General features: G+C 43.6%; 1 protein-coding gene across 2 annotated transcripts in view; it reads left to right on the top strand.

Annotated features, from left to right (window-relative positions):
- PPL (periplakin) overlaps window positions 1-27,166 on the top strand; it is a 78,744-nt gene that overhangs the window by 26,136 nt on the left and 25,442 nt on the right. For both annotated transcript variants that reach the window (XR_014176453.1, XM_081966076.1), the window contains exons 2-10: window positions 10,451-10,550; window positions 12,037-12,191; window positions 14,894-15,014; window positions 17,328-17,453; window positions 19,021-19,062; window positions 21,806-21,967; window positions 22,610-22,717; window positions 23,660-23,755; window positions 26,640-26,762. Coding sequence is in view for 1 of the 2 variants with exons in the window: in XM_081966076.1 (XP_081822202.1) it covers window positions 10,451-10,550; window positions 12,037-12,191; window positions 14,894-15,014; window positions 17,328-17,453; window positions 19,021-19,062; window positions 21,806-21,967; window positions 22,610-22,717; window positions 23,660-23,755; window positions 26,640-26,762 (1,033 nt within the window). In the remaining variant the exon portion in view is untranslated. The remainder of the gene's footprint in view (window positions 1-10,450; window positions 10,551-12,036; window positions 12,192-14,893; window positions 15,015-17,327; window positions 17,454-19,020; window positions 19,063-21,805; window positions 21,968-22,609; window positions 22,718-23,659; window positions 23,756-26,639; window positions 26,763-27,166) is intronic.

The following is a 27,166-nucleotide window of genomic DNA, read 5'->3' as shown; positions in this document are numbered from 1 at the left end:
TTATTCACCTTGTTGACCAAAATACTTTTTTTGGTCACTAAGGATTTTAATTTAGACCTTCATAGCTGTCATTGTTTTGATTTTTATGGAACTTGGTTCACTATGTAGAATTGCCTGTTGAGACGGGCGGCTCTACCAATGGATTAAATAAAGATCTTCTGTCTGAAGATCGGTCAAGAGAACAGATATAGATTAACAGAGTTGGGAGGGACCTTGTAGGTCATCTAGTCCAACCCCCCCCCACCCAAGCAGGAGACCCTACACCATTTCTGACAAATGGCAGTCCAGTCTCATCTTGAAAGCCTCCAGTGATGAAGCTCCCACAGCTTCCGAAGGCAACTTCTGTTCCATGGGTTGATTGTTCTCACTGTCAGAAATTTCCTCCTTATTTCTAGGTTGAATCTCTCCTTGGACAGTTTCCACCCATTATTCCAGATGACATCAACTTTAAAAACTGATAAAGAAAAAGAGCAAATAGCAATAGCTAGAAAGAGGGCTGAGAGAAATGGCAAGGAAAGTTCTAAACCTGTGATTATGGACCTGTGGCCCATGTGCCAGAGGTGGCACACCGAGCCCTCTCTTGGAGCACGTTGCTCCATCACCAGCTGCTCTTCTGGTTTCTGGCATGCACATGCGCACCAGCCAGCTGGTCTTTGAGTGTGTTACTGCCCCGGAAACCCAAAGACCACCTGGTCTTCAGATTTCTGGCATTCTGGGATGCGTGAAGGCCAGATGGCCAGCACACACATGCACACCAGCCAGCTGGTCTTCGAGTTTGCATGTGCCTTCCAGTGCCAAAAAGGTTTGACATCACTGTTCTAAGTGGTGGCTGAACTGACCCAGCATGCCACACATTTTGGTGTGGTTGTGGCTGAGTTTATGCGTGAAACCAGCAGTTGCAGCCCGCAAGCCCTGATTGACAAGGGATCTTGGGTCTGAATCCATTCAGCGTTTCTCAATCCCTGCCACGTTAAGATGTGTGGACTTCAACTCCCAGAATTCCCCAGCCACTGGTTTACCAATCTTAAAGTTGCCAAGGTTGAGGAGCACTGATTGAACTCTTCCGCAAACCACAGATAAGCAAAGTTGAGCTTTGTGTAACCTGGGACTGGCGCACAAAGGGACTGGCCAGTCCCTGATAAAACCATGTACATCTAAATGACCTCTGACCAAGGTTTCTATTCATGCTAGAATCTTGTAACTCTTTGGTTTAGTGGTAGCTATCAAAGTAGTTATGGCCACGTGTCCTACTTCAACTTTACATTTGTTTTACCTTCATGTTCCTCCTTTCAAAAAAGAAAAGATGATAAGCTATAAAGCAGGGGTGTCTAATCTTGGCAACTTTAAGACCTGTGGACTTCAGCTCCTAGTCTTTCTTCCTTTATCAGCTTTTCTTCATCTTCCTTCCTTCGTTCCTTCTTCCCTCCCTCCCTCCCTCCCTTTCTTTCTAGTCTTCCTTCCTTCATCAGCTTTTCTTCATCTTCCTTCCTTCTTCCCATCCTTTCTTCCTAGTCTTCCTTCCTTCATCAGCTTTTCTTTACTTTCCTTCCTTCCCTCCTTCCTTTTTCCTACCCTCCCTCCCTTTCTTCCTACTTTTCCTTCCTTCATCAGCTTTTCTTCATCTCCCTCCCTCCTGCCTTCTTTCTTTCCTTCTTTCCTTCCTTTGTCAGCTGTCCTTCCCCTTCCTTTCCTCCTTCCTTCCTTCCTTCCTTCCTTCCTCCCTCCCTCCCTCCCTCCCTCCCTTCCTTCCTTCCTTCCTGGATTCCCATTCCGGCTGGGGTATTCTGGGAGTTGAAGTCCACAAATCTTAAAAGTTGCCGAAGTTGGACATCCCTGTTATAAAGCAAAGTATCACTTTTAATATCATTACCATCATCTTCATCATCATCAACTCTAGAATCTACTTAGATCCTACAGGCATTTCTGGAAAATAAAACAAGAGCAGAGGTTGGCTTTGTAAATTGTTTTCAGAGTGCTCTTGCCACTTGGCAAAAAAGATGTAAAAACAAGAATAGAAGATAAAGAACTAGAAGGACTAACTGGAATTGATACAAGTTGGATTCCTGGCATTTGTGTATCTCACACTTGGCAATGCTGACTCTTAACCGCCATTTTGTGTTGGTGCCCCCACTGCCTGCCTGTCACAATTTCAGTTGGGTTACCTCTGCCTGGTTTATCTACTCCATTCATCTGAATGAGGCCACAGTGATGTGGAATAAAAAGAAAGAAAGAAAACTAGCTACAATATTTATCTGATGGTTGCTAGTATGAACACAGAGGTCTGTTTTGGAGATCCTCCGTATTTTTAATGCGTGTAAACAATGATGCATTTGGGAGGAAAGGGTTAGGCTCAGAAAATGAAAATGCCAAAATTAAAATGACCTACATGCCAGGAGGTGGTGAGTGTACACAAACACACACAGACACAAATACGCAAACTCTACTGAGCACAGTAATTTGCTCAAAGGTTCGCAAGCGAATTATGGACATCTGGCAGCATGGGTTGATGGGAAGAAGGAAGGAAGGAAGGAAGGAAATAAAACATAAAAGAAGGGAGGGAGGGAGGAATCCTAAAAGAGAAGGGAGGGAGACAGGGAGAGAGGGAGGGAGGAAGGAAGGATTAAAGAGGAGGAAAGAAGGAAGGAAGGAAGGAAGGAAATGAAACATAAAAGAAGGGAGGGAGGGAGGAATCCTAAAAGAGAAGGGAGGGAGACAGGGAGAGAGTGGGGGAGGAAGGAAGGATTAAAGAGGAGGAAAGAAGAAAGAAAGGAAAGGAAACAAAAGAGATAGGAGGGAGGGAGGAATCATAAAAGAGAAGAGAGGGAGGCAGGGAAAGAGTGAGGGGAAAAGGAAGGATTAAAGAGGAGGAAGGAAGGAAAGAAAGAGAAGGGAGGGAGGAAGGAAAAATAAAAGAGAAGGGAGGGAGGGAGGGTAATGATGGAAGAGGGAGGCAGGGAAAGAGGGAGGGAGAAAGTATGAAAGAGGAGGGAAGGAAGGAAGGAAGGAAGGAAAGGAAAGAGAAGGGAGGAAGGAAAAATGAAAGAGGAGGGAAGGGAGGGAAGGAAGGATTAAAGAGAAGGGAGGGAGAAAAGAAGCTCAGTTCTGAATTATCCTTTCCTCCCTTTGTTAAACGCCAGATTACTCACCATGCCTGTTTGATTGGACTGTCTCGATTCCCACATAGGGAAAATGTTTGTATAAAACCTCCGCCATCCCCCATGGATTGAAAACAAAATAGCCAAGCCAAAACCAAATCAAGTCAAGGTGTGGTGGTGTATTGTATGAATTAGACGGTTGTGTCAAGGCTTTGTGTGAGGTTATTTGTTTTGTTTTCTTAACACAATAAATAAACTTGCCTGGCTCGGTTAGCCCTCGTTTATTTTTTAGCATTGCACAAACACAGCTAAGAGATTCCCCAACCCATAAAGGGAGAAATCCTGAATCAAGAACTCTTTTCAATATTCTTTGCTTCACAAAACCCATTTTTTCCTCTATGGCAGGGGTGTCCAAACTTGAGAACTTTAAGACTTGTGGACTTCAACTCCCAGAATACCCCAGCCAGCATGAAGTCCACAAGTCTTAAAGTTCTCAAGTTTGGACACCCCTGCTCTATGGGAACACGAATGGAGGGTGGAAAGAGTGACAAATAAGAGAAGAGCTGGATGTATGAGCCCCGGTGGCGCAGTGGTTAGAACGTAGTGCTGCAGGCTACTTCTGCTGACTGCCAGCTGACTGCAACTTGGCAGTTCGAACCTCACCAGGCTCAAGGTTGACTCAGCCTTCCATCCTTCCGAGGTGGGTAAAATGAGGACCCAGATTGTTGGGGGGCAAGAGGCTGATTTTGTAAACCGCTTAGAGAGAGCTGTGAAGCACTGTGAAGCTAGTGCTATCTATCTACTTCTCTTATCTATCGTATTGATCTATCATTGTCTGTCTGTCTGTCTATCTGTCTGTCTGTCAATCTTTATCCACCTATCTCCATCAGTCTGTCTGTCTGTCTGTCTATCTATGTATCATCTATCATCTATCTAGCCACTGTGGCGCAGTGGTTAGAAGGCGGTACTGCAGGCTACTCCTGCTGCCTGCTGGCTGCCTGCAACTTGGCAGTTCAAATCTCACCAGGCTCCAGGTTGACTCAGCCTTCCATCCTTCCGGAGTGGGGTAAAAATGAGGACCCAGATTGTTTGGGGCAAGGGGTTGACTCTGTAAACTGCTTAGAGAGGGCTGTAAAGCACTGTAAAGCGGTATATAAGTCTAAGTGCTATTGCTATGCCCCCAACACTGACCCACAAACAAGCCAGTTGTATTTATATAACAAATTGTGTGTGCAAAATGTTCTGTGCATGCCCAGACATGGTCCTCCTGCTACCGAACCAGTAGTGAAGAAAATAGGATACCATTACTGGTTGTAAGTAGGAAGACTGGTTGCAAGTCCCTTTTTTGAGCACCGTCATTTTGAACAGTCACTAAACAAATGGTTGTAAGTCGAGGAGTGGCTGTGATCATATTCATCATAGTTATCCCAAAACCATGACCTGGATAACTAAGAGTCTCTACAGACTTTCATTTATTGTTTATAATACAATACAATAGCAGAGTTGGAAGGGACCTTGGAGGTCTTCCAGTCCAAACCCCTGCCTAGGCAGGAAACCCTATACCAGCGATGGCGAACGTTTTTTGGCTCGCGTGCCATAAGTGGGGGGAGCGCAGGGGGGTCATGTGCCGCACCCATAATGCAATGCGCAACCCCCAGTGTGCATGTACGCACTACAGGCGCGACCCCCCCATTTTTACATTCTTTTTTTGCCCTCCCCAGGCTCCAGAGGCTTTATAGGAGCCTGGGGAGGGCGAAAACAGCCTCCCCTGTCCCCCCCGGACGCCCTCCGAAGGTGTCAGGGAAGCCTCCGGACAGTCCTTGAAGCCTTCGGAATGCTTAAAACGACCCTCCAACTTTCAGTTTGCTCGGAGGGTCATTTTAAGCGTTCCGAAGGCTTCGGGGACTGTCCGGAGGCTTCCCTGACGCCTATGGAGGGTGTCCTGGCGGGCGGGGGAGGCTTTGTTCACCCTCCCCAGGCTCCTATAAAGCCTCTGGAGCCTGGGAAGGGCGAAAAATGGCTTTAAAAAAGGGTGAACTCAGCTGGCCAGCGCACGCATGTGCGCTGGCCAGCTAATGGCAGCATCTCGCGTGTTCTGACAAATGGCTCCATGTGCCACCTGTGGCACGCATGCCATAGGTTCGCCATCACTGTTTCAGACAAATGGCTATCCAACATCTTCTTAAAGACTTCCAGACAGTTACTACTATTGAGCAAGGTACCACCTAAACTGTACCTGTGCATTTTGTTTTTCTTGCCTAAATGTAGAACCTTACTTTTTTCACCATTGCATTTCCTTTTGCTAGATAGGGCCCAGGGTTCAGGAAGCCTGTCTTCTGGAGTGTTGGCTATTCCTGCCATCTTGGTGTCAGGATTATAGGTAATTCCAAATAAATCAAATGGATTGACCTTGACACAAAACCAGCCTTTGGATGTAACTGGAGTGGCGAGAGATTAATCTGATTTATTTTTCATTTTTATTTATTTTATTTTATTTGTCAAACGTGTACAAGATAACAGGTATAAGTATAAACAGGGACATGAACAAAGGAAATGGATACAAATAAATGGGGACAGTAGGACAGGGACGGTGCGCTTTTGCACGCCCCCTTTACGGACCTCCTAGGAATGGGGTGAGGTCCACGGTAGACAGTTTGAGGTTGAAGCAGTGGGCGTTAGAGTTCAAACATGTTTGGAAAAAAAACCCGTTCAGTCTTTGTCAACAGCAATGCCCCTCATTTCCTATTCGTACAACAACGAATTGCAAACGATCTGCTACATCTTGATTTTACAGTAGGTAACGTTAAAACGGCACTTATGCAACCGAAAGCCATCTCTATCTATTGGCCACATCAAACCAACGCACGGCCCGTTTGAAGTGAAAGCAGCTTTTACAGCTCACCTCGGTCTTGCTGGAACATAGTTTTGGGAAGTTTGGAATTGGGCAGAGATGTTATTCTGTCGGTTCACCCCGGTTCTGCAGAACCGGTAGTGGCAACGGCAGGAGACTCTACCCACCTGCCCAGATGTCATCGTGGAAGCTCTGCACATGCGTAGAAGCCCCACACGCGAGCGCCCCCAGTTCCGAAGCGGTAGAGAAGATTAGAGCATTCCATGCCTGGAATTTGGCCTACAAAAGATGGCACCCATCACGCCACAATGCATGCGGCTCCTCCCCATTGCATAAATCCGTCGGGCACGTGGTGCTTTTTTCAGCAAAGCTTTAGGGCCCAATGTGTTTTTCAGGCTCTTCTGCCTCTTCGCTCCTGGCGGCATCATTTCACTGATCTGGCAAGGTCTGAAAAGCAAGCCGTGAATGGGGATTGTCTCATCAAGAATGCTATTCATGGGCTGCTGATCCATAAGGTTTGGCTGGGACAGCGGTCCTTTCTCAATGAAACGGATCTGCAACGTACGACGCCAGGCCTTTTACCTCAGCCAACCAGAAGGATGCTGGAGCAGTTGGAGAATCGTGTGGGGGAAACAGAATACTGAATAACAAGAGTTGAAAGGGCCCTGGAGGTCTTCTAGTCTAACCCCCTGCCCAAGCAGGAGATCCTATCCTACTCCAGTGATGGAGCAACCATAACATCCAGAGCGGGGGTGAAATCCACTTACCTTTGCGACGGGTTCAGTAGCAATGTGAGCGCACACCCGGGTGCCACTTCCGCACATGCGCAGAGTGTCAAAGGTAAGGCAAGCGAACAGCGAGGGGAGGGAATCAACTGTGCCACGTGATGTAGATTTCCTAGAAAGCAGGAAATCCTGATTTCTACCTAATATAAATCCCGCATCACAGCTGATTGTAGGAAAAACCACTTCACCCAAACAGATTTCATTTATTTGACTACTGGTTCGGCAAACCGGTCTGAACCGGTAGCATTTCACTCCTGATCTAGAGGCATCACATCCAAGCTGAAGAAGCTTCTTGGAGGAGAAGGGAAACGTCTTCAAAGAAAAACCAGAAAGTCCAGTTTTCCCTTGAAAAACAGGAAAAAGGCACCTTTGGGATCTGGAGGCAAGATTCACTGATTAATTGTTCTCGCTGTCAGCAAATTTCTCCTCGGATCTCTCATTGATATGTTTCCATCCATTACTTCTTGTCTTGTCTTCAACGGCAGTGAAAAATTAGGTGGTCCCCCTATTTTTTTGTGTGTGTCTCAGCTCCTCAAATGTTGGAAGGCTGCTGTCATGTCACTCCAAGTTCTTCCCTTTTCATCACATTGGACATATCCAACTCCTGTAACGTTCACTTGTGTATAGCAGTGAAAAAAAAGTTTGGGTGTTCATTTCTGTCGTCCATATTTCCCTTCCCATCCTTGTTTGCCACTCTCTGGTAGAAAGGACCAAGTTGACATTTTCCAGAAGTGCTTTTTAAATTATTATCATGGTTCATCAAGCAGCCAGCCAGATGTTTAAGCTGGATTTGGCATTTTTATCTGGCACATCTATTGATCTCCACCCCCTGCCTTTTATCCCCAGAGCTAGGGTGGGGCTTCGCTAGCAGTGGTGGCTCTTCCGTCCCATGGACCGGCCCATAGATTTCCACTACTCTCCTCTCCTCTTTCACATCTATTCATCTCCACCCCCTGCCTTTTAGACTCAGAGCTAGGGTGGGTCTTTGCTAGCAGCGGTGGCTCTTCCGTCCCATGGACCGGCCCACAGATTTCCACTGCTCTCCTCTCCTCTGCCTTCTGTGCATCAGGCTGTTCCTTCTCTTCCTCTTCAGCCACCTCCCACCTTGGGGGCTGTTGACTCTCCATCTGAGGGCTGACAGAGGGCTAGTCCCCGCCTCTGTCTCTCTCTCTCTCTCTCTGTCTCTCTCTGTCTCTCTCTCTCTCTCTCTCTCTCTCTCTCTCTCTCTCTCTCTCTCTCTCTCTCTGTCTGCCAGCTCCATTCCCTCTTCCCCTTTGGAGCTCTCAGGTTGCCTTGATGCTGATCCTCATCCCACGCCGCCTCCTCCTCTGATTCGGCTGCTGGAGGGGCTGGTGGCCTTCAGGTGATGGCTGGTGGAACCCCATTGAGGCAGAGGGTTCCAAGCAGACATTAGTTTCTCTCCCAGGTGTTAGGAGCCATCCCAAGTAGGACAACTGCCGCAACTTGCTAGGTTGCAGAACACCCACTGAACTTGCTCAACGCTCCCAAATTTGCCCCAAGCTTTATACCGAGACATCCTTGCTAAACTGGAAGCTTCCTGGTACCTTTAGCAGCAACCTGACATGGAGAGGAGAGGAGCAAAACACAGTTTCAAAGAGCTAGTATCAAGTCAGACCAAGTCTCATTTGTGCAATTGATTGAAGATCCAGGAAGGGCCGGTTAAGGAAGGGACTTGGCAGCTCTACCCTGGAATTTGCTGTTCGCCAAGGGCAAGGCAAAGTTTCCCAAACAATAATGTGTTGTGGTTTTCGGGAATACGCACGTTGCAAAAACCATTTTGTAAACTAAAAGGAGACCGACAGCAAAAATAATTCCAAAGCAGTGCCGTTTTCTCGGTGAAGCAACCACAGATTTGGCTGTCTCGTTGGTTAGCTAAATTGGGGACGGACAAACTGGCCTCAACACTTTTCCGACGTTTGGTCGGTAAAATATTGAGGGTCATTCAAAAGCTTTCGGGAAAAATCTTCTGTGGAAGAAAGATGCTTGACAAAAATCCTTTGTGAACTTTTAGTAAGAAATGGGAAACTCCCCACCCAAATTCTGACATACGGATTTGATGATTGCTAAAGTTTTAAAAAGGAAAAAAATATTTTGGGAGGAAAATTGATACTGTACAGGTAGTCATAGACATACGACCACAATTGAGGCCAGAATTTAGGTTGCTAACCGAGACAGTTGTTAAGGGAATTTTGCCCTATTTTATGATCTGTCTTGCCAGAGTTGTTAAGGGAATCCCTGCAGCTGTTAAAGTTAGAAACACGGTCATTAAGTGAATCTGGGTTCCCCATTGACTTTTGCTCATCAGAAGGTCGCAAAAGGAGATCACGTGACCCCAGGACATGGCAACAGTCATAAATATGAGTCAGTGGCCAAGTGTCTGGATTTTGATCACATGACCATGGGGATGCTGTAATGGTCATAAGTGTGAAAAATGGTCATAATGCATATTTTTGTGCAGTTGCAATTTTGAACTATCACTAAATGAATGGTTGTGAACCTCGGACTTCCTGTATTAGAGTTTTTAAACTAAAAGTTGAATTTAAGTGTCTTTTATATTCTTGGAGGAAGAGGTTGGAAATCATTCTGTGTGTGTGTGTGTGTGTGTGTGTGTGTGTGTTTGTGTGTATGCATGTGATATATATATATATATATCAATTTTTTGCTGATAAATAAATGAAGGGAGACTAGTATAGATCTATTTCAAGCTATTTAGCTCTCATCAGCTAGGGTTTTGGGCTTAAAGTGTGATCGGAGCTGCCATTTTCCTATAAATCTTGGTCGGGGGGTATGGAGTACTGGCTTTGTTTCAGTAAGTGGAGTGATTGGTTGTGTGGTTGTATCATGATTGGTAGATTGGTGCTGACTGTGTGTCTATTGTGTCTATACTGGCATTGAAGTACGCAAGTCTTAAAGCTGTCAAGTTACAAGACCCTTGCACCCTAACCCTTTAGAAAAAAAAACCCAGGGGTGTTCAAACTTGACAGCTTTAAGACTTGTGGACTTCAACTCCCAGAATTCCTCCTCCAGTCAGGTTGGCTCAGAAACTCTGGCACTGAAGTGTGCAAGTCTTAAAGCTGTCAAGTTACAAGACCCTTGCACCCCTAACCCTTTAGGAAAAAAACCCCATAGGTATTCAAACTTGACAGCTTTAAGACTTCAACTTCCAGAATTCCTCCTCTCGCTCTTCATCTTGATGATGTGCGGACGGGCGGGGGGAGGGAGCTGGAACCGATTCTAAACAGCACTGTAGATTTCTGGAACTGGCAGGAACCCACCCTTGAAACATACATACATATATATATATATATATATATACATGTGTGTATGTATGTATATGTATATGTATATGTATATGTATATGTATATGTATATGTAATGTATATGTATTTCTTTTGATGTACATCTTTCTGCATCTTGATCTGTGTCTTCTTCCTCTTAATCTTTATCTATATCTGCTTTTCTTGATTTAGTTGCGTTTGTTTCTTTGTGTTCGTTTTGTAAAAGTTAATAAAATCCTTATGAAAAAAGAAAAGAAAAACACCTTGCCTGGATTATGGTGGAGTTTTTAAAGGAGTCCCTGATATCCAGAGCTATATTTGGATCTAGTTAGATGGAGGTGTGCTTTCCTCCCTTTGGCACACACTTCAAACGGCAACCACAGCCATAGTAACCACTTTCTCGCTTTCTCCTTTCCACAGCATTTCCAGCAAGGAGCTGTCAGAACTGATTGAAAAGTTGCAGAAAAATGCTGACCAAGTGGAAAAGAACATTGTGGAAACGGACTCAAAGATGCAAAGTGTGAGTTGCGGTGGTGCCCTGGGTTGTGTGAGTTATTGAAATGTTAATTAAATTTGTTTAGAACCAGCCTGTTCGGATTTGAATCAGCTGGCGTTCTCTTACTGTGACAAAAGGCTGGGTTTTTGCACCAGGCAGATCTGTGTCTGTGTATGCCACCTGGCACTTTTCTTTCTTTTCTTTTATTCTTCTATTCTTTTCTTCCGAGATGTCAAGATTAATCTCAATCTCCAATTTCTAGGTTAAATGAAAGTGTAAATTCTATTCCTAACATTTGCTTTCCTGCTACTATTGTGATGTCTGGCATGTTGTGTTAAAAATGTTAGTCTATAACCACCTTCTTCTTCTTCTTCTTCTTCTTCTTCTTCTTCTTCTTCTTCTTCTTCTTCTTCTTCTTCTTCTTCTTCTTCTTCTTCTTCTTCTTCTTCTTTTTCTTCCTCCTCCTCCTCTTCCTCTGTCCTCCCCTTCCTTCTCCTCCTCTTCTTCCTCCTCCTCTCCCCTTCCCCCTCCCCTTCTCTTCCTTCTCTTCCTTTTCTCCTTCCTTCCTTCCTTCCTTCCTTCCTTCCTTCCTTCCTTCCTTCCTTCCTACCTACCTACCTACCTACCTACCTACCTATACCCTATCTTTCTATTTGTAAATATTCATTTAAAATGGAACATAAAGAATTATGTATATTATTTATATTATATTATATTATATTTATTATATTATATTATTATATTATATTATATTATATTATATTATATTATATTATATTATATTATATTATATTATATTATATTATATTATATTATATTATATTATATTATATTATATTATATTATATTATATTATATTATATTATATTATATTATTATATTATATTATATTATATTATATTATATTATATTATATTAATTATATTATATTATATTATATTATTATATTATATTATATTATATTATATTATATTATATTATAATATATTATATTATAATATATTATAATATATTATTATATTATATTATATTATATTATATTATATTAATTATATTATATTATATTATATTATAATATATTATATTATATTATATTATATTATATTATATTATATTAATTATATTATATTATATTATATTATATTATATTATATTATATTATATTATATTATATTATAATATATTATAATATTTATTATATATCAGCATACCTACACCCGTGAAAATCTACGAAAACAAATATATATATCAGTGTCCACATGAACAGTGTGTTGTCTGGGTACAGTTAATTTTGAGAAATATTAATAATAATATTCATAACATTTGTAACGATCACATAATATTGGCTTATGCATTTTGATAAACTTTCCTTATATAATTAATCATTCGCTTTTACATTTCTATCTTCTGTGTCATTCCTTCTTCTAAGCACATGATAATGCTAGGATGTTGCAAAAAAAAAAAAGCATTTGAATGAAACTTTATTCTCTTACAACTTGTTGGTTTTTAGGACCTGTACAAGCTGAAGGCCGGGAAGCCCACACAATACCAGGAGCTCACTGCAGATAAGTTGATTGAATCTGACAAACTGCTTTATGTTCTGGATGGAGACGCAGCCATTGCTCGCCACATGAAGCATCCCCAGGGGGACATGATCACAGAAGAGTAAGTCTGGGGTGATAGCCCAAGGGTCACGTCCACCAAGAGACCTGTGTTATTTTTTCTCATGTGGTTCGGGGCTCCCTTCCAGTTTCAAAACAATGCACAAGCGCCAACCTGTGATTTGATTTTTTAAAGAAATGCTTAATTTGAAATGCACGTTGATATTCTTCTCAAAGAGGAATCATGATGAAAATCTGGAGCTCTTTTACACAGAGTTTCCTTTAGGTTGAACCCAATTCCTGAAGACCGTATAGTTTTCTCCACTATTACCATATTTTTGGGAGTATAAGATGCACCTTCCCCCCCCAAAAGAGTGTGGAAATGTTTGGTGCGTCTTATACAGCCTCTGTTTTTTGCAAAAACAGGGGCTTTTTTGCCTTCCCTCAGCCCCCCCAGAGCCCTCTGCAGGCTTCAGCTAAGCTGGGGCAAGGCAAAAACTTTTTTTTCTTATTTACCACTTTGAAATCTCGGAGTGTATTATACACTGGTGCATCTTATAGTCCGAAAAATACGATATGTGGAACCCTTTGGCACGATGTTCTTATGGGATTCATTTTGATGGTACCCTGGTTTAACAAATTGCCTTGCTGTTTTGCCATTTAAATACTTCCACTTTTGGAGATAATTCAAGGTCAGCCGGATGTTGCCATCTAGGTCAGGGGTCGGCAACCTTAAACTCTAAAGAGCCATTTGGACCTGTTTCCCACAGAAAAGAAAACACCACAAAACCTTTCCCGTGCCTGACTATTTCCTGAGCGGCCACGAAACTATCATATGTAATTTAATTAAACGTTCTGCTTTCATCTGAAACTTTTTTTCCCTTGAATTTAACCATGGTTGGCCTACCAGGGCTTGAAAAGCTCAAGAAACCACATTCCAGCAGGTGTCGCACATTGGCGGGTGTAATGCATATTTTGAGCAATAGGGAGCCACAGCAGAGGGATGAAAGAGCCACATGCGGCTCCAGAGCCGTGGGTTGCTGACCCCTGATCTCGGTGGATACATTTTTTCAACCATAGATGTGAAAGGAAAACCTGCATTCTAATGCAGATTCAGTGGCAGGGAAACCTCAGTAGGAAATTGCTGTGATTGTCCCGCCTTGCCCTCAACTTCTCTGAGGGATAAGCTACACATTACTTTCAGTATTTTTCTTTTCTATGTGTTGCACCCATTTATAAGATAGAAAACACAAATAGCAGCTGGTGCTTTTCACCCTTTGCCTTCTATGCCATTCTTAGGACTGCTGTCCCAATCGAACAATGTTCTCTACTAAAGCTGCTATTTGTGTTGAGGGGCCACACTTGGAATATTGCACCCAGTTTTGGCCGCGGTGATAGAAAAAAGATGTCGAGATTCTAGAAAGAGTGCAGAGAAGAGCAACAAAGATGATTAGGGGACTGGGAGGCTGAAACATATAAAGAATGGTTGTTTGGATTGGGTATGTCTAGTCTAGTGAAAATAAGGACTAGGGGATATATGATAGCAGCGTTCCAGTATTTGAGGGGCTGCCAGAAAGAAAAGGAGATTTAACCTATTCTCCAAAGCCCCTGAAGGAGACTCAATGGATGGAAGCTAATCAAGGAGAGAAGTAACCTAGAACTAAGAAGAAATTTTCTGACAGTGAGAACAATTAACCAGTGGAATCACTTACCTCCAGAAGCTGTGGGTTCTCCGTCACTGGAGGTTTTTAACTCTATTCCAACTTTTCCAACTCTATTATTCTGCGAAGCTCTTCCATTGGACATCCATATGTTTGAAATGGTACAGGGTTTCCTGCTTGAGCAGGGGATTGGACTAGAAGACCTTCATGGTCCCTTCCAATTCTATTATTCTGCTAAGCTCTTCCATTGGACATCCACAGGTTTGAAATGGTACAGGGTTTCCTGCTTGAGCAGGGGATTGGACTAGACGACCTTTAGGGTCCCTTCCAACTCTATTATTCTGCTAAGCTCTTCCATTGGACATCCATATGTTTGAAATGGTACAGGGTTTCTTGCTTGAGCAGGGGATTGGACTAGAAGACCTTCAGGGTCCCTTCCAATTGTATTATTTTGCAAAGCTCTTCCATTAAGGCCAATGGTGAGTTCCTACCAGTTCGGACTGGTTCAGCTGAACCGGTAGTGGTTTGGTATCCTAGGTTGCTGGAAGCAGCAGCGACCCAGGCCTGCCACGCCCGCCAAACTGGTTCTCCTGGCGGCACCATAGGCATTGCCATCTTGTTTTTCAGGTCTGCGCATGCACCCATTAAGTGCACACATGCACAGCATGCCCACATGCAAACCGGCAGTAGTGCCTGCTGGAACCCACCCCTAATCAAGGCCCATGGAAATTGAAGCTTCTGAAGGGGGCTAGTGCGGGAGAAGTCTCCAGTTTGGGCAAAATTCAGTATTACGACAGAGTGGGTGTAAGACGTTTGAAACTCTTGCTCAAGTGTCGTTGTAGGAGAAGGGGTGGCAGAACGTGGGTGTGGAGTCAAAAGAGGAATCAGCTTAGAATCTCTATGTAGTCACGAATGGACCGAGACCCTCATGAATTCTGCTGACCCTTATCTAGCCAAACTAGGGCTAATTATTAATTGAGTTGAGTCCTGTGCAAAGGCATGAGTACATCAGTTTAACTGGACCTTCATGTGTGGTCCTAATCTTTTGCACCTGACAGCCATGGGAAAAAAAACAGATGAGAATTCTTGGTTTTCTTTTCTTCAGTATCCGGCAATTAAAGGAAAGAGTCAACAACTTGCGAGGGAAACATGATCAGATTTACAATTTCACCCCACATGAAGTTGAACCCGAGGTCAACTGGTCCTCAACAATCGAAGAGAAGCAGGTAGGCCTTCTCCAAATCAGGAAATATTGATGTGCTTTCCTTTGCTTGCTTCCCTTTTGTTTTGAGACCTGGGCTGAGAGGATGGTGTTTATGGCTCTGGATGGATCTCTTCAATCAGAAATGTAATCTCCAAGAGGAAATCAGCTCATGTCAGAGTGCGCGCAGTATGACTACTGTTTTGAGACAACCCAGGAGCAAAATACAGTACACAGAGGTTTTGTCTTTCAAACAGTGGTTTATTTACAAGACTTATATATATATACATACATGTGTTAGGCAAATACTAGGCAAGCAATTAATCTTCAACATTACACGCGGAACCACAATGGAGATAGAACAAGAGGAGAGGGAGACACCCTCATGTGGCCTCCCTTATATATACAGCTTCTTAAAGTGGCAGTAACTCTGCTGAGTCATCCTCATGTCATCATCTCAGTTTACAGCCTTACAGCAGCTGGTCAGCTATTAAATCGTCATTACCTTGACAGCTCAGCTGGACCCCCCCCTAAATTCTGCTTAAAGGGACTCTTTTTTAAAATATTAAATGAGTTTTCTTTGAGTTGGTAACCTTTCACACCCGCCCCTGCTGGGTGTGGTGGGAATTGAATTAATCTGAGGGTATCCAGTTTGGGAATAACAAGATCCAATTGTTCAAATGCCCCTCCCCCTCCTTTTAATACTAAGTACATTCATGTCAGAAGCTCCTACGAAGGGACTTCTGGGTTAAAAGGAGTAGCTGGTGACATCACTGTTGCCCGGGGAGGCCTTTCATGTCCCTGTTATTTTTTCCCACCAAAGTGGTACCTATTTATCTACTTGCATTTGCATGATTTCGGACTGCTAGGTTGGCTTTTTTAATAGCCGTGCAAAAAAACAGGGAGAGCTTGGAAGTAGGATCAGAATAAGAAGTATATTAAATACAGTACTTAGCCTCCTCCTATCTTCCCTGCCATGAAAATTATCCTTCACCAAGCTGTTAGTTTCATTGGGAGGGATACCTACCCACTGTTTGCTATCCCCATAAATGTCCATTGTATTACTTGCCCTTTTCTTACATGTAAATCAGGAAGCATTACGTACTGTATGTGCTCTGCAGCCTAGAATGACCCAGTCCAGAATCCTATTTCTAGAGTTTTGGGTTGGCATTCTTCTACATAAAACTCTTCCAGATTGCATGATCACGGTCATAATGTAACGGGGAGACAGAGTCTCACTTTAGGTCAGCACTAGGCAACCTGCAGCCCTCTACCACATGGGCCAACAAAACTAATTTTGCAGCTCCTTGAAATGGTCTTCTGAAAATGGGTGGGAAATATAGTCTTGACTTCTTCCCAGTTTTCAACACTCATCATAACAAATGTGTAAGTTGTGGAGCTGGGACGCAGTGGCTCAATGGCTAAGACGCTGAGCTTGTCGATGAGGAAGGTTGGCAGTTTGGCGGTTCGAATCCCTAGTGCCGCGTAACGGAGTGAGCTCCCGTTACTTGCCCCAGCTTCTGCCAACCTAACAGTTCGAAAGCATTTAAAAATGCAAGGAGAAAAATAGGGGCCACCTTTGGTGGGAAGGTAACAGTGTTCTGTGTGCCTTTGGCGTTTAGTCATGCCGGCCACTTGACCATGGAGACGTCTTCAGACAATGCTGGCTCTTCAGCTTTGAAACAGAGATGAGCACCGCCCCCTAGAGTCAGGAACAACTAGCACATATGTACGAGGGGAACCTTTACCTTTTACCTTAAGTTGTGGAACAGAGGAGAACATAGCTTCTATCGTTTTCAAAACTGCAGCAGGCTTTGCATGGAACACTGGGGAGGTGGAGGGACTGTCTGTTAAGTCCTTCTCCCAAGGCTTCTCGCTTATTTTTAAATTTAATTATTTTAAAAAGCTATCTAAATTTATAGAAATCCTAATCAGTAGATCCAACTGTCCTTGTGTGGTGGAATGTAGTCTGGAGGGATGGGCTCCTTGCCACAAGGCGAAGCGACAGCAGAGCTTGGACTGTCTGGTAGGCAGGAAGAGGGCAAGGGTTGAGCCCTCCCTAGCAGCTCCCAGAGCATCTCTAATAGTTATGTAGATAATTGCAGATAATTGCTTTAGTCTGAATCTTCAGATTCTGTCCGTAGACAAATCGTAGCGCAGTTACTCAGAAGCAACTCCGCGTGCTGTTCTTGATTCTATGGGGCTGAGAGAAGGTTCTTCTGAGCATGAGGTACCACTGTTCTTGATAAGTGGTACCTGGAATTTTTTTATGTGCCCAGGCTCCTGGGACTATGGGAAATGATGCCCTTATCCCCTTTCCTGTGCCCTCTTTCCCAAGGAAATCTTGAACAACAGGGGCTTTGGCACAGACCTGCCATCAGTCAATGGTCAAGTAGAAGAGCATAACATCTTCCACAATGAGGTGATGGCGATTGGACCACATATCAACAAAGAAGGTGAAAAGGTACCTCTCCTGTTTCCTTGGGTCTTTGGTCAGGTGGGGAGTGGAGGGGAAGCAACAGCGAGATGTCTATGCTGCAAGAGATTTCCTGTATACTCTAGGCAGGAATTTTGGGAGTTATCACGGCAACTGGGCACCTAACGATGGAGTCTCTAATAAAATGGCTGCCAGGTTTCCAAGTAACATACCCATAGCCTGACTGATTTTGAGACTTCAGTGCTGACACATTGAAGGAGAGGGACAGGGAGAAGAGAATGGAGATAGTTGGAGTGTTGTAGTCAAAACAAAGTACTTTCCCTTGGGAACCAAGGACATTCCTGCAGGTGGAGCAGCATCCTGATTGGACCATGTGACTGATTGTTTTGAGAAAGTGACAAAGTTTTACTTTTAATCAGGAAGAATCAGAGTCAGTTTTCACCAGCCTGTGCCAATAATCCATCTCTCTCTCTCTCTCTCTCTCTCAATATATATGTATATATGTGTGTGTGTATTGTGTGTGTGTGTGTATATATATATATATATATATATATATATATATATATATATATATATATGTATATGTATATGTATATGTATATGTATATGTATATGTATATGTATATGTATATGTATATGTATATGTATATGATGTATATGTATATGTATATGTATATGTATATGTATTATTTATTTATCAGTACAAATACAACACAAATATATATATATATATATATTTGTGTTACAACCCCTGGTATGCCTAAATATATATATAATGTATATGTATGTATGTATGTGTGTGTGTGTATGTATGTATATATATATATATATATATATATATATATATATATATATATATATATATATATATATATATATATATATATATATATATATATATATATAATGTATATGTATGTACACACACACACACACACACATATACACACATACATATACATACACATACACACACATATATATATACACATATATATAAAATGGCTGTGTGTGTCTGTGTTCCAGCATAACTCTAGAACGCCTCGAGCAATTTCAACCAAACTTGGTACACAGATGACTTACTCCCTGGAAAAAATATTGTGAGGGTAAGACACCCCTAAAACCCCTTTGGGGGGGGTGTTCTGTTAGGATACAGCCTGTTGTGCCGTAAAATGGCTTCTATTGTACTGCCGTAAAATGGCTTATACTGTACAGTGGAGTTGCCATGGTAATGGCTTCACAGTACATTATATGGGGGCTCCCTCTGGTAAGGGGGAAAATCCAACATTAGAAAATACATTTGGTCCGGACATTTTTCCCCTATAAATAAATACCTGGGCAACGTTGGGTTATCAGCTTCTTTGAGGAAGTTGCTTGCCTCAGAGTTTTGTTTGCTGTGGGTATGTTACTTGGAACCCGGAGATTAAACCAACTCTCCTTCAGCGTGTCAGCACCAAAGTCTCAAAGTGGCCTCAGGTCAGACCAGCTTCAGGGTTGACAATGGCTAGATGCTTAACTGTGATGCATGTACAATGGAAGTAGGGTCTTGCTAGTTTCTCTTCTTTTGAGGTTGGTCTTTTCTTTTTGTTTCCAGGAGTATACAAGCGAGCTTCAGATGAAGTACCAGAAACTGCTGGTAAGACTTCTTTCCCCCTAAACAGATGTGTGTAATTATAATCTATCTTAGCAAATCAGAGATGAATTGAGAAAATACTCCCAGGGTATTGTTGAGTAATCATCAAGGAATACAATTATTGGGCCAGAGAGGAGGAGCATGCTCTCTGCAAGTTGGATTGTCATCACATCTGGAATATAAAAAATAAAACTTACAGCGCTGATCATGGGATTTGGCAGTTCAGATTCTTGTATTCTTCTAGGACAGGGATGTCAAACTCAAGACCCAGGGACCAAATCCAGCCTGCATGGGTGCTTAGATCTGGCCCATGGGGCTGTCCTTGAAACAGCACTGGCTTGTGCTGCCTCTGCCAGTGAAAACGGAACTTGTGAGGGCCACATGTGGCCCTCCCAAGGTCCGTTTTCGCTGGCAGAGGGTTGCAGGAGGCAGTTGTAGGCGAAAAAGGAGCTCAGGAGCCCGTTTTCTCTGGCAGAGCACTTGGGCCACCATAGGCATCCCTGACACAAGTGATGTTGACTTGATCATGCCTCCTCGCCATGCCCACCCTGGCCACCCCCACTCCACCCCCCTGAGATCAAATATAACCAGAGGTGGCATTCAGCAGGTTCTGACCAGTTCTGGAGAACCTGTAGACACCACCTCTGTCTGGCCTCATCCCCATCTATTCTCTGCCTCCCAAGTCCCAGTTGATCAGGAGGAAATGGGGATTTTGCAGTAACCTTCCCTTGCCATGCACACAAAGCCACACCCATCAAGCCATGCCCACCAAGCCATACACAGAAGATTTTGAATCCCACCACTGAACACAACCCTGATGTGGCCCTTCATGAAATCAAGTTTGACACCCCCTGTTCTAGGGAACAGAGTAGGTGAGAAGAATGGCAAGAAAAGGCCATCAGACAACTTTCAGCAACTGTGTAATTTTCAGAAATCTCAGATGTGAGGTCCATCATATCAAATCTGGTGAGATCTTAGTGGGGGGAAGATGCCATAAAAGTGCACGGAGCAGAGACTTTTAAGCCTAGGGTGAAAATAATTCAGGCTTTGTTGAATGTAGGATATGACCAATGAGGATCAGCCAAGAAGGTTTGACCCAAAGCCATTTTAGGAAGCTATTCCCTTCTTGGAGAAGACTCAACGGTGCTTTGTATCTTGGAGCAGCTGCATGATCGGCTGCAGGACAGATGTGAGAGATGATCTCCATCATCCAGATCATGATTGTCCCAAAGGTGCTTTTCCAAAACTGGAATTTCTGGGTTGTTTTCCTTGAAAATGTGTTGCTTCTCATCCAAGAAGCTTCTTCAGTTCTGAACAACTGAGGAAGCTTCTTGGATGAGAAGCAAAACATTAAAAAAAAAAAACCAAGAAACTCAAGTTGCCTTTTGGAAAAACACCTTTGGGACAACCATGATCTGGAATGTTAGGAATGTAAGCTAACGGTTGGGTCAGCTAACAGTAGCAAAACTTTATATTCTTTATTGTTGTTAGATACTGATCGGTGAATACTGTTATCGTGAGTTACGGTGAGTTTTGCTACTGTTAGCTGCTTTGTGTGCTGAACTGATTATATGATACTGGACTGTGTTCGGTGGATGGCTGACTGAACCGTGTGTAAATTGAACTCTGAATACCTCTATTTTCCATATAAGTAAAAAACTATTTAAACTGCAATGTCTCTGTATGCTGGTTTGTGTGTTCTCCAACACCACTCTCACTACGCTTCTCTGCACACTCGCTCTCCTAATGGGGAGCTTACCTAACATGGATGATTGAGATCATCTCTCACATCTGTCAGGCAGCAGATCATGCAGGTGCTCCAAGATACAATGGAGGAATTGTTGTTACAGATTAACAAGAGTCGGAAGGGACATGTAGGTCATCTAGTCCAGCCCCCTGTTCAAGCAGGAGACCCTACGCCCATGATGGTAAACCTATGGCACGCGTGCCGGAGCATGTCTGAGGACCCACGAGGCGTTGCCCTATGTCAGATCTAGCATGCATGCCCATGCTGGCCAGTTGATTTTCGGCCTTCCGGAAGACAGAGGGAGGCCGTTTTCACCCTCCCCAACCTTCAGGAAAGCCTCCAGAGCCTGTGGATGGTGAAAAACAACCGGAAGTTCAGAAACGAACTTCTGTTTTCCCCGTTGGGCCATTTTTTCGTCCTCCCCAGGCTTCAAGAGGCTTTCTTGAAGCCTGGGGAGGGCAAAAAACGGTCCAACGGGCCTACCGGAAGTCCGGAGGTTTCAGTGATGCCTGCATGCATGCTGGGGGTGGGGAGCATGGGTGGTTATGCACGCACGCGCAAGGGGGAGGACATTGCATTATGGGTGTGGGCACGTGCAAGCTATCCCGCGCCCTTTTGGCACCCGAGCAGAAAAACGTTCGCCATCTCCGCCCTACACCATTTCTGACAAATGTCAGTCCAGTCTTTTCTCGAAAGCCTCCAGTGATGAAGTTCCCACAACTTTCGAATATTTATTGGGGAAGAATCCTTTTGTTGTGCTCGCTGGATATTTTTTTTTATTGCAGTTCGTAACATGACCTCAGTTGGGGTAGGGGTAGAGGGGTTTGTATAAATTGGGCTCATCAATAAGGAATCAGCTCTGAAATTGCTGGATTTTGCCCTCTGGAGAAAGAGATGGCTTGAAAACTGTCTTCGAAAAAGGATTATTATTTTTTTCCTGGAGTTGTTTTTGGCACCTCCATCTTTCCAACCTTGGCCAAACGCTCTTTCTGCTTGCAGTCGGAATCCCAGCGAAGGCAAGAGAACCTGAATCTATTGCAAGATTTTATGCAGCGCTGCACCAATAAGCTCTACTGGCTGGATCAGCAGGCTAAGGACAGGTTGCAGTTTGACTGGAGTGACCAAAACATCGATTACCTGAGCCGCCGTCGCCAGTACGAAGTGAGTCTTACTCTTTGACAACTACTTTCTCTAAAATAAAATAAAAAAAGCATTGGAGGACTGTTGGATGTCCAATGTTGAAGTCTGGGGAAAATAACTCTGGATAAGCAGAAGTTGAATATTTAAAAGAGACAGGGTTTTTCCTTCCAGCTGTTAGAGGTGGGGATGTCTATTCAATATTTACAAATAATATTTCCATCCGTTGCTTTGTTCTTGTCTTATACATTTATACAATACAATACAATAGCAGAGTTGGAAGGGACCTTGGAGGTCTTCTAGTCCAACCCCCTGCCTAGGCAGGAAACCCTATACCGTTTCAGGGAAATAGCTATCCAACATCTTCTTAAAGAGTTCCAGGGCATTCACAACTTCTAGAGGCAACTTCTGTTCCACTGATTAATTGTTCTAACTGTCAGGAAGTTTCTCCTCAGTTCTAAGTTGCTTCTCTCCTTGATTAGTTTCCACCCATTGCTTCTTTTCACTGTTACAAATTCATACATAATTCTAATCTCCATTCTATAAATCTTAGTCATTGCTTATTTGGGGTCTTTCCTTTTTTGTTCCAACCATCGATAAAATCTATCTACTCTGAGTAATTCCAATCTGCTTTTCTGCTTCCTCATTCCTTCCCCCTTTCCTTAGAACTTCATCAATAGGAAATTGGAAGACAAAGAGGCAGCCATCAACAAGCTGCACGACGATGGCAATAAACTCCTGTCTGAAAACCATCCTGGGAAGATCGCCATTGAGGTAAGTTGGATTTGAAAAGGGCCACATTAGAAACGTTGTCTCAATATAGGTGGTTCTCACCAGAAGTGGCATTCAGATGGTTTGGATTGGTTTGCCCAAACTAGTAGTGGAAATCAAAGGTGGGCCCACCCACCCACCCACCCACCTTGGCTCTATGCCATCCTATTTCGGCACTTTTTCAAGCCGTATGCATGCAAGACGCGCGTGCATTCAAAGGCCACGCACAGAAGGCCGAGTACATGAGTGGATGAGGTATGTGTGAGCGATGCGAGATGAGGCCCTCCCATTTGCAAACTGGTAGAGAAAGTAAGTGAATGCCACCTCTAGCTCTCACTGTTCTCCAGTTCCTGTCTTTTTTTTTTAATTAAAAGTTTTAATAAATTTTACAAATATTGCCCCCTCACCTTCCGTCCATCCATCCTCCCTCCCCCCAATCTCCCAGAGCAAAATACAGGATATAAACATTTAACAATCATATGCTAACATAAGCTAACTGAATTCGACCTCCTACCTCCTCTTGTGCCTTAATTCCCCTTTTGTTATGCTAACTTTAGGTAAGTTGTAACATTCCTTATGCCTTCACTCATAAGCTAATTGAAATTTTTTAGTCCGATATTTATTTTGAATATAGTCAATCCATCTTTTCCATTCAAACTTGTATTTCTCATCTGAGTGGTCCTTCAAGTATGCTGTAATTATGGCCATCTCTGCTAGATTTATTACTTTTAGCGTCCATTCTTGAATAGTAGGCAATTCTTCCCTCTTCCAGTACTGCGCCACCAACAATCTTGCTGCCGTCGTTAAGTTCAAAATCAAATTAGTCTCTATAGCTGTACAGTCTGTGATTATACCTAACAAAAACAACTGGGGGGTTCCGGTTCCTGTCTTATTTTGGGGCATCGGCGATTATTGGCCTGAGGTTTCCTCTCCATTCCTCTTCAGGCTCACATTGAGGCCGTCCACGCTGACTGGAAAGAATATCTCAACCTGCTCATCTGCGAGGAGAGCCACTTGAAGTTCATGGAGGACTACCATCAGGTACTACTTGGAAGCCTACGAGGATTTGTCAAGGAAATTGGCAGCAAGGTTGTACCTTTCTCCTGGGGGTTCTACCAAAACTGACCAGCTTGAGAGTTGACAAGAGTGTGTATCTTCTAACTTTCTTGAAAGCCAGAAGCCAGTTTTAGGAAACACACCTGATCGCACTGGCTCCCAAGACTTTTTTGGCTAAAATTGGCACTTGACCTGAACAAAGGAACAAGGACTGCTCTTTGAAAATTAATGAACGAGGCAAGGATAAGAAGCTATGATCGGTTAAATTAAAATAGAGTAGAGTAGAGTAGAGTAGAGTAGAGTAGAGTAGAGTAGAGTAGAGTAGAGTAGAATAGAATAGAATAGAATCAGAAAAGAATAGAATAGAGAATCAGGAATAGAATAGAATAGGAAATGGATAGGATAGGATAGGATAGGATAGGATGGGATGGGATGGGATGGGATGGGATGGGATGGGATGGAATGGAATGGAATGGAATGGAATAGAATAGAATTCTTTATTGGCCAAGTGTGATTGGACACACAAGGAATTTTTCTTTGGTGCAGATGCTCTCAGTCTACATTAAAAGGCAATTCATCAAGAATCGTAAGGTTCAACACTTAATGATAGTCGTAGGGTACAAATAAGCAATCAGGAGTCAATTGATATCAATGCAAATCGTAAGGATACAAACAACAAAGTTACAGTCCTGCAGTCGTAAGTGGGAGGAGATGGGTGATCGGAACGATGAGAAGACTAATAGTAATAGTAATGCAGCCTTAGTGAATAGCTTGACAGTGTTGAGAGAATTATTTGTTTAGCAGAGGGATGGCGTTCGGGGTGAAACTGTTCTTGTGTCCAGTTGTTCCAGTGTGTAGTGCTGGTTCCATTCTCCAGTCACGCATTTAATGATGATCCTGTCGTCTTTACAACGACAGTTGGGGAAAACCTTTGGAAGATCGAGGTTTTGAGGTCTCCATCTGATCTTCAAATCATGATTTTCTGAGTGCCTTTGGGTGCCCGCCTAGGTGTGCTCAGGAAGTAGGAGAACATTTCCAGGCGTGCCATCACTTCGGGGATGTTCTTCTGACCTGGCAAAACCAAATCTGCTTTGTCTCCTTTGTAAGGGAGGGAACGGGGAGGAGGCCGCCTCCGATCCCGCTAGCAAACCAACCTGACAGACAGTTTGTCTAGCGCAGCTTTGCGCGAAGATTATCCAGGCAGGTCAGGTGGTGCAGCTGGACTTGTTTGCAGAGGAAACAGCTGAAAGAGCTGGTGGGAAAACAAACTTGTCAGACAAGTTCTTCTCCTCACTTCTCTTGGGATGTCAACCCTCTGATTTTGGAAGCCGGTTTAGCAGAAGATCTTCCTGGTCCATCAAAACGTCTGCCCTACTCTCAAGAACTCATTCGGTCCATTTTGTTCCAAGGACCGGGTTTTCCGTTGGGCAGCCGGTCTTGAAGGTTGCCTCTCTGTCCTGAGACCAGAGGAAGAGGCCTCCACGTTGTCTAAGAACAAAAGGCTCACCTGTAGCCATGGGGACCGCTTTCAAAGCCCTATTTTAATAGGCGAGGGCGTGGCTTTGCCCCGAGGCCAATCGCAGGAGTGGAATGGCAAGACTTTTGAAGACTTGCTTAGAACTGCAATGGTGCTTTTTCTTTTTTCTTTTTCTTTTCACAGGGAGCAAGGGGAAGAGATAGCTGCACATGCTGATTGTAATGGAACTGTATTCAAAGCAGAGAGAGGGAGGGAGGAGGGAAGGAAGGAAGGAAGAGAAAGGAAAGGGAGGGAGGAAGAAAAGAAAGAATGGAAGAAAAAGAAAGAAAGAAAGAAGAGAGAGAGAGAGAGAGAGAGAGAGAGAGAGAGACAGACAGACAGACAGACAGACAGACAGATCAATCAATCCCAGGAGCAACCACAGGGGGTGTCAGTCAATATGATGGTCTTGAGCAAAATTTGTTCAAGACCATTACATTGGTAAGGGGCAAGGCTCCTTTCCTCTTTTTACTCCTTGCTGTCTTTCCTTCATTTCTCCTCATTTCCCTCTTTTTATTCTCCCTCTCCTTTCCCCTTCCTTCCTTCCTTCCTTCCTTCCTTCCTTCCTTCCTTCCTTCCTTCCTCTTCTCTCTCCCTCCCTCTCCTCTCCTCTCTCCTCCCCTTCCTTCCTTCTTTCCTTCCTTCCTTCCTTCCTTCTTCTCTCTCCCTCTCCTCTCCTCTCCTCTCCCCTTCCTTCCTTTTTTCCTTCCTTCCTTCCTTCCTTCCTTCCTTCCTTCCTCTTCTCTCTCCCTCCCTCTCCTCTCCCCTTCCTTCCTTCTTTCTTTCCTTCCTTCCTTCCTTCCTTCTTCTTCTTCTCTCTCCCTCTCTCCTCTCCTCTCCCCTTCCTTCCTTCATTCCTTCTTCTTCTCTCTCCCTCCCTCCCCTCTCCTCTCCCCTTCCTTCCTTCTTTCTTTCCTTCCTTCCTTCCTCCTCCTTCCCTCTCTCTCTCTCTCTTCCTCTCCTCTTCCCTCCCCTCCGTTCTCCTCTCTTCTTCATCAATAACAGAACAACAGAGTTGGAAAGGAGCTTGGAGGTCTTCTCATCCAGCTACCCTGCTTGACTATTTCAGGCAAATGGTTGTCCAATCTCTTCTTTAAAACCTCCAGTGATGGGAGCACCCACAACCTCTGGAGGCAAGCCTGGTTAATTGTTCTCCCCATCAGGAAATTCCTCCTTAGTTCTAGGTTGCTTCTCTCCTTGATTAGTTTCCACCGGTTCTCTCCTCTCCTCTCCCATGTTTATCTGCCCTTCCCAGGTTTTCAGGAGATGCTACCTTCTCATCTCGTTCCTCTCAAGAACGTCTTGTGATTCAAAGGAAGGGAGGATTTAACTTTTTCTTCTCTCTCCTTGCAGTTCCAAAAAGATGCCAAGGATGCACAGGAACTTCTCAGAAAAGTTGACACAGATCTGGACCAGAAATACAGTCCAGATTTCAAAGACCGGTACCAGATCGAATCTTTGTTGCATGACCTGGAGGCAAGTATTTCAAAAGAGAATGCGTAGCTATTAGTTTGACCAACTTGGGGTTGCAGGTCAGTAGGAGGAAGGAGAATATCTGGATCGCACCAAGGAGAATTGGCTACCCCAGAAATGACAGATACTGAAGTTGTTCTGACCGAGGCTTCCCAAGAGCATGAAGCAAACTCCTTTTCCCAGCAACAAAAAAAACCCCTTTTGTTAATTTACAGTGAATTCTGCTCATTCACAGCCGGCGAAGCCTTTCAAAGGAGGATTTACAGTCACAGACCTTATCTGGCTTGGAGAGCTGCCAGGTCGATATCTGCAAACCTTGACAAGGAGTCTTGGAGAGTCACAAACCAATTAAGCGAACTAATGATCTCCTGCAAACTCCATTCCCCTGTCACTCCTCTTTTATTTCC

The sequence above is a fragment of the Natrix helvetica genome (genome assembly GCF_964273705.1).
Source record: "Natrix helvetica genome assembly, chromosome: 13".
In the NCBI taxonomy this organism is placed as follows: Eukaryota; Metazoa; Chordata; class Lepidosauria; order Squamata; family Natricidae; genus Natrix; species Natrix helvetica.
The sequence above is the reverse complement of the archived record's forward strand: the minus strand, read 5'-3'. Positions and strand labels throughout refer to the sequence as shown.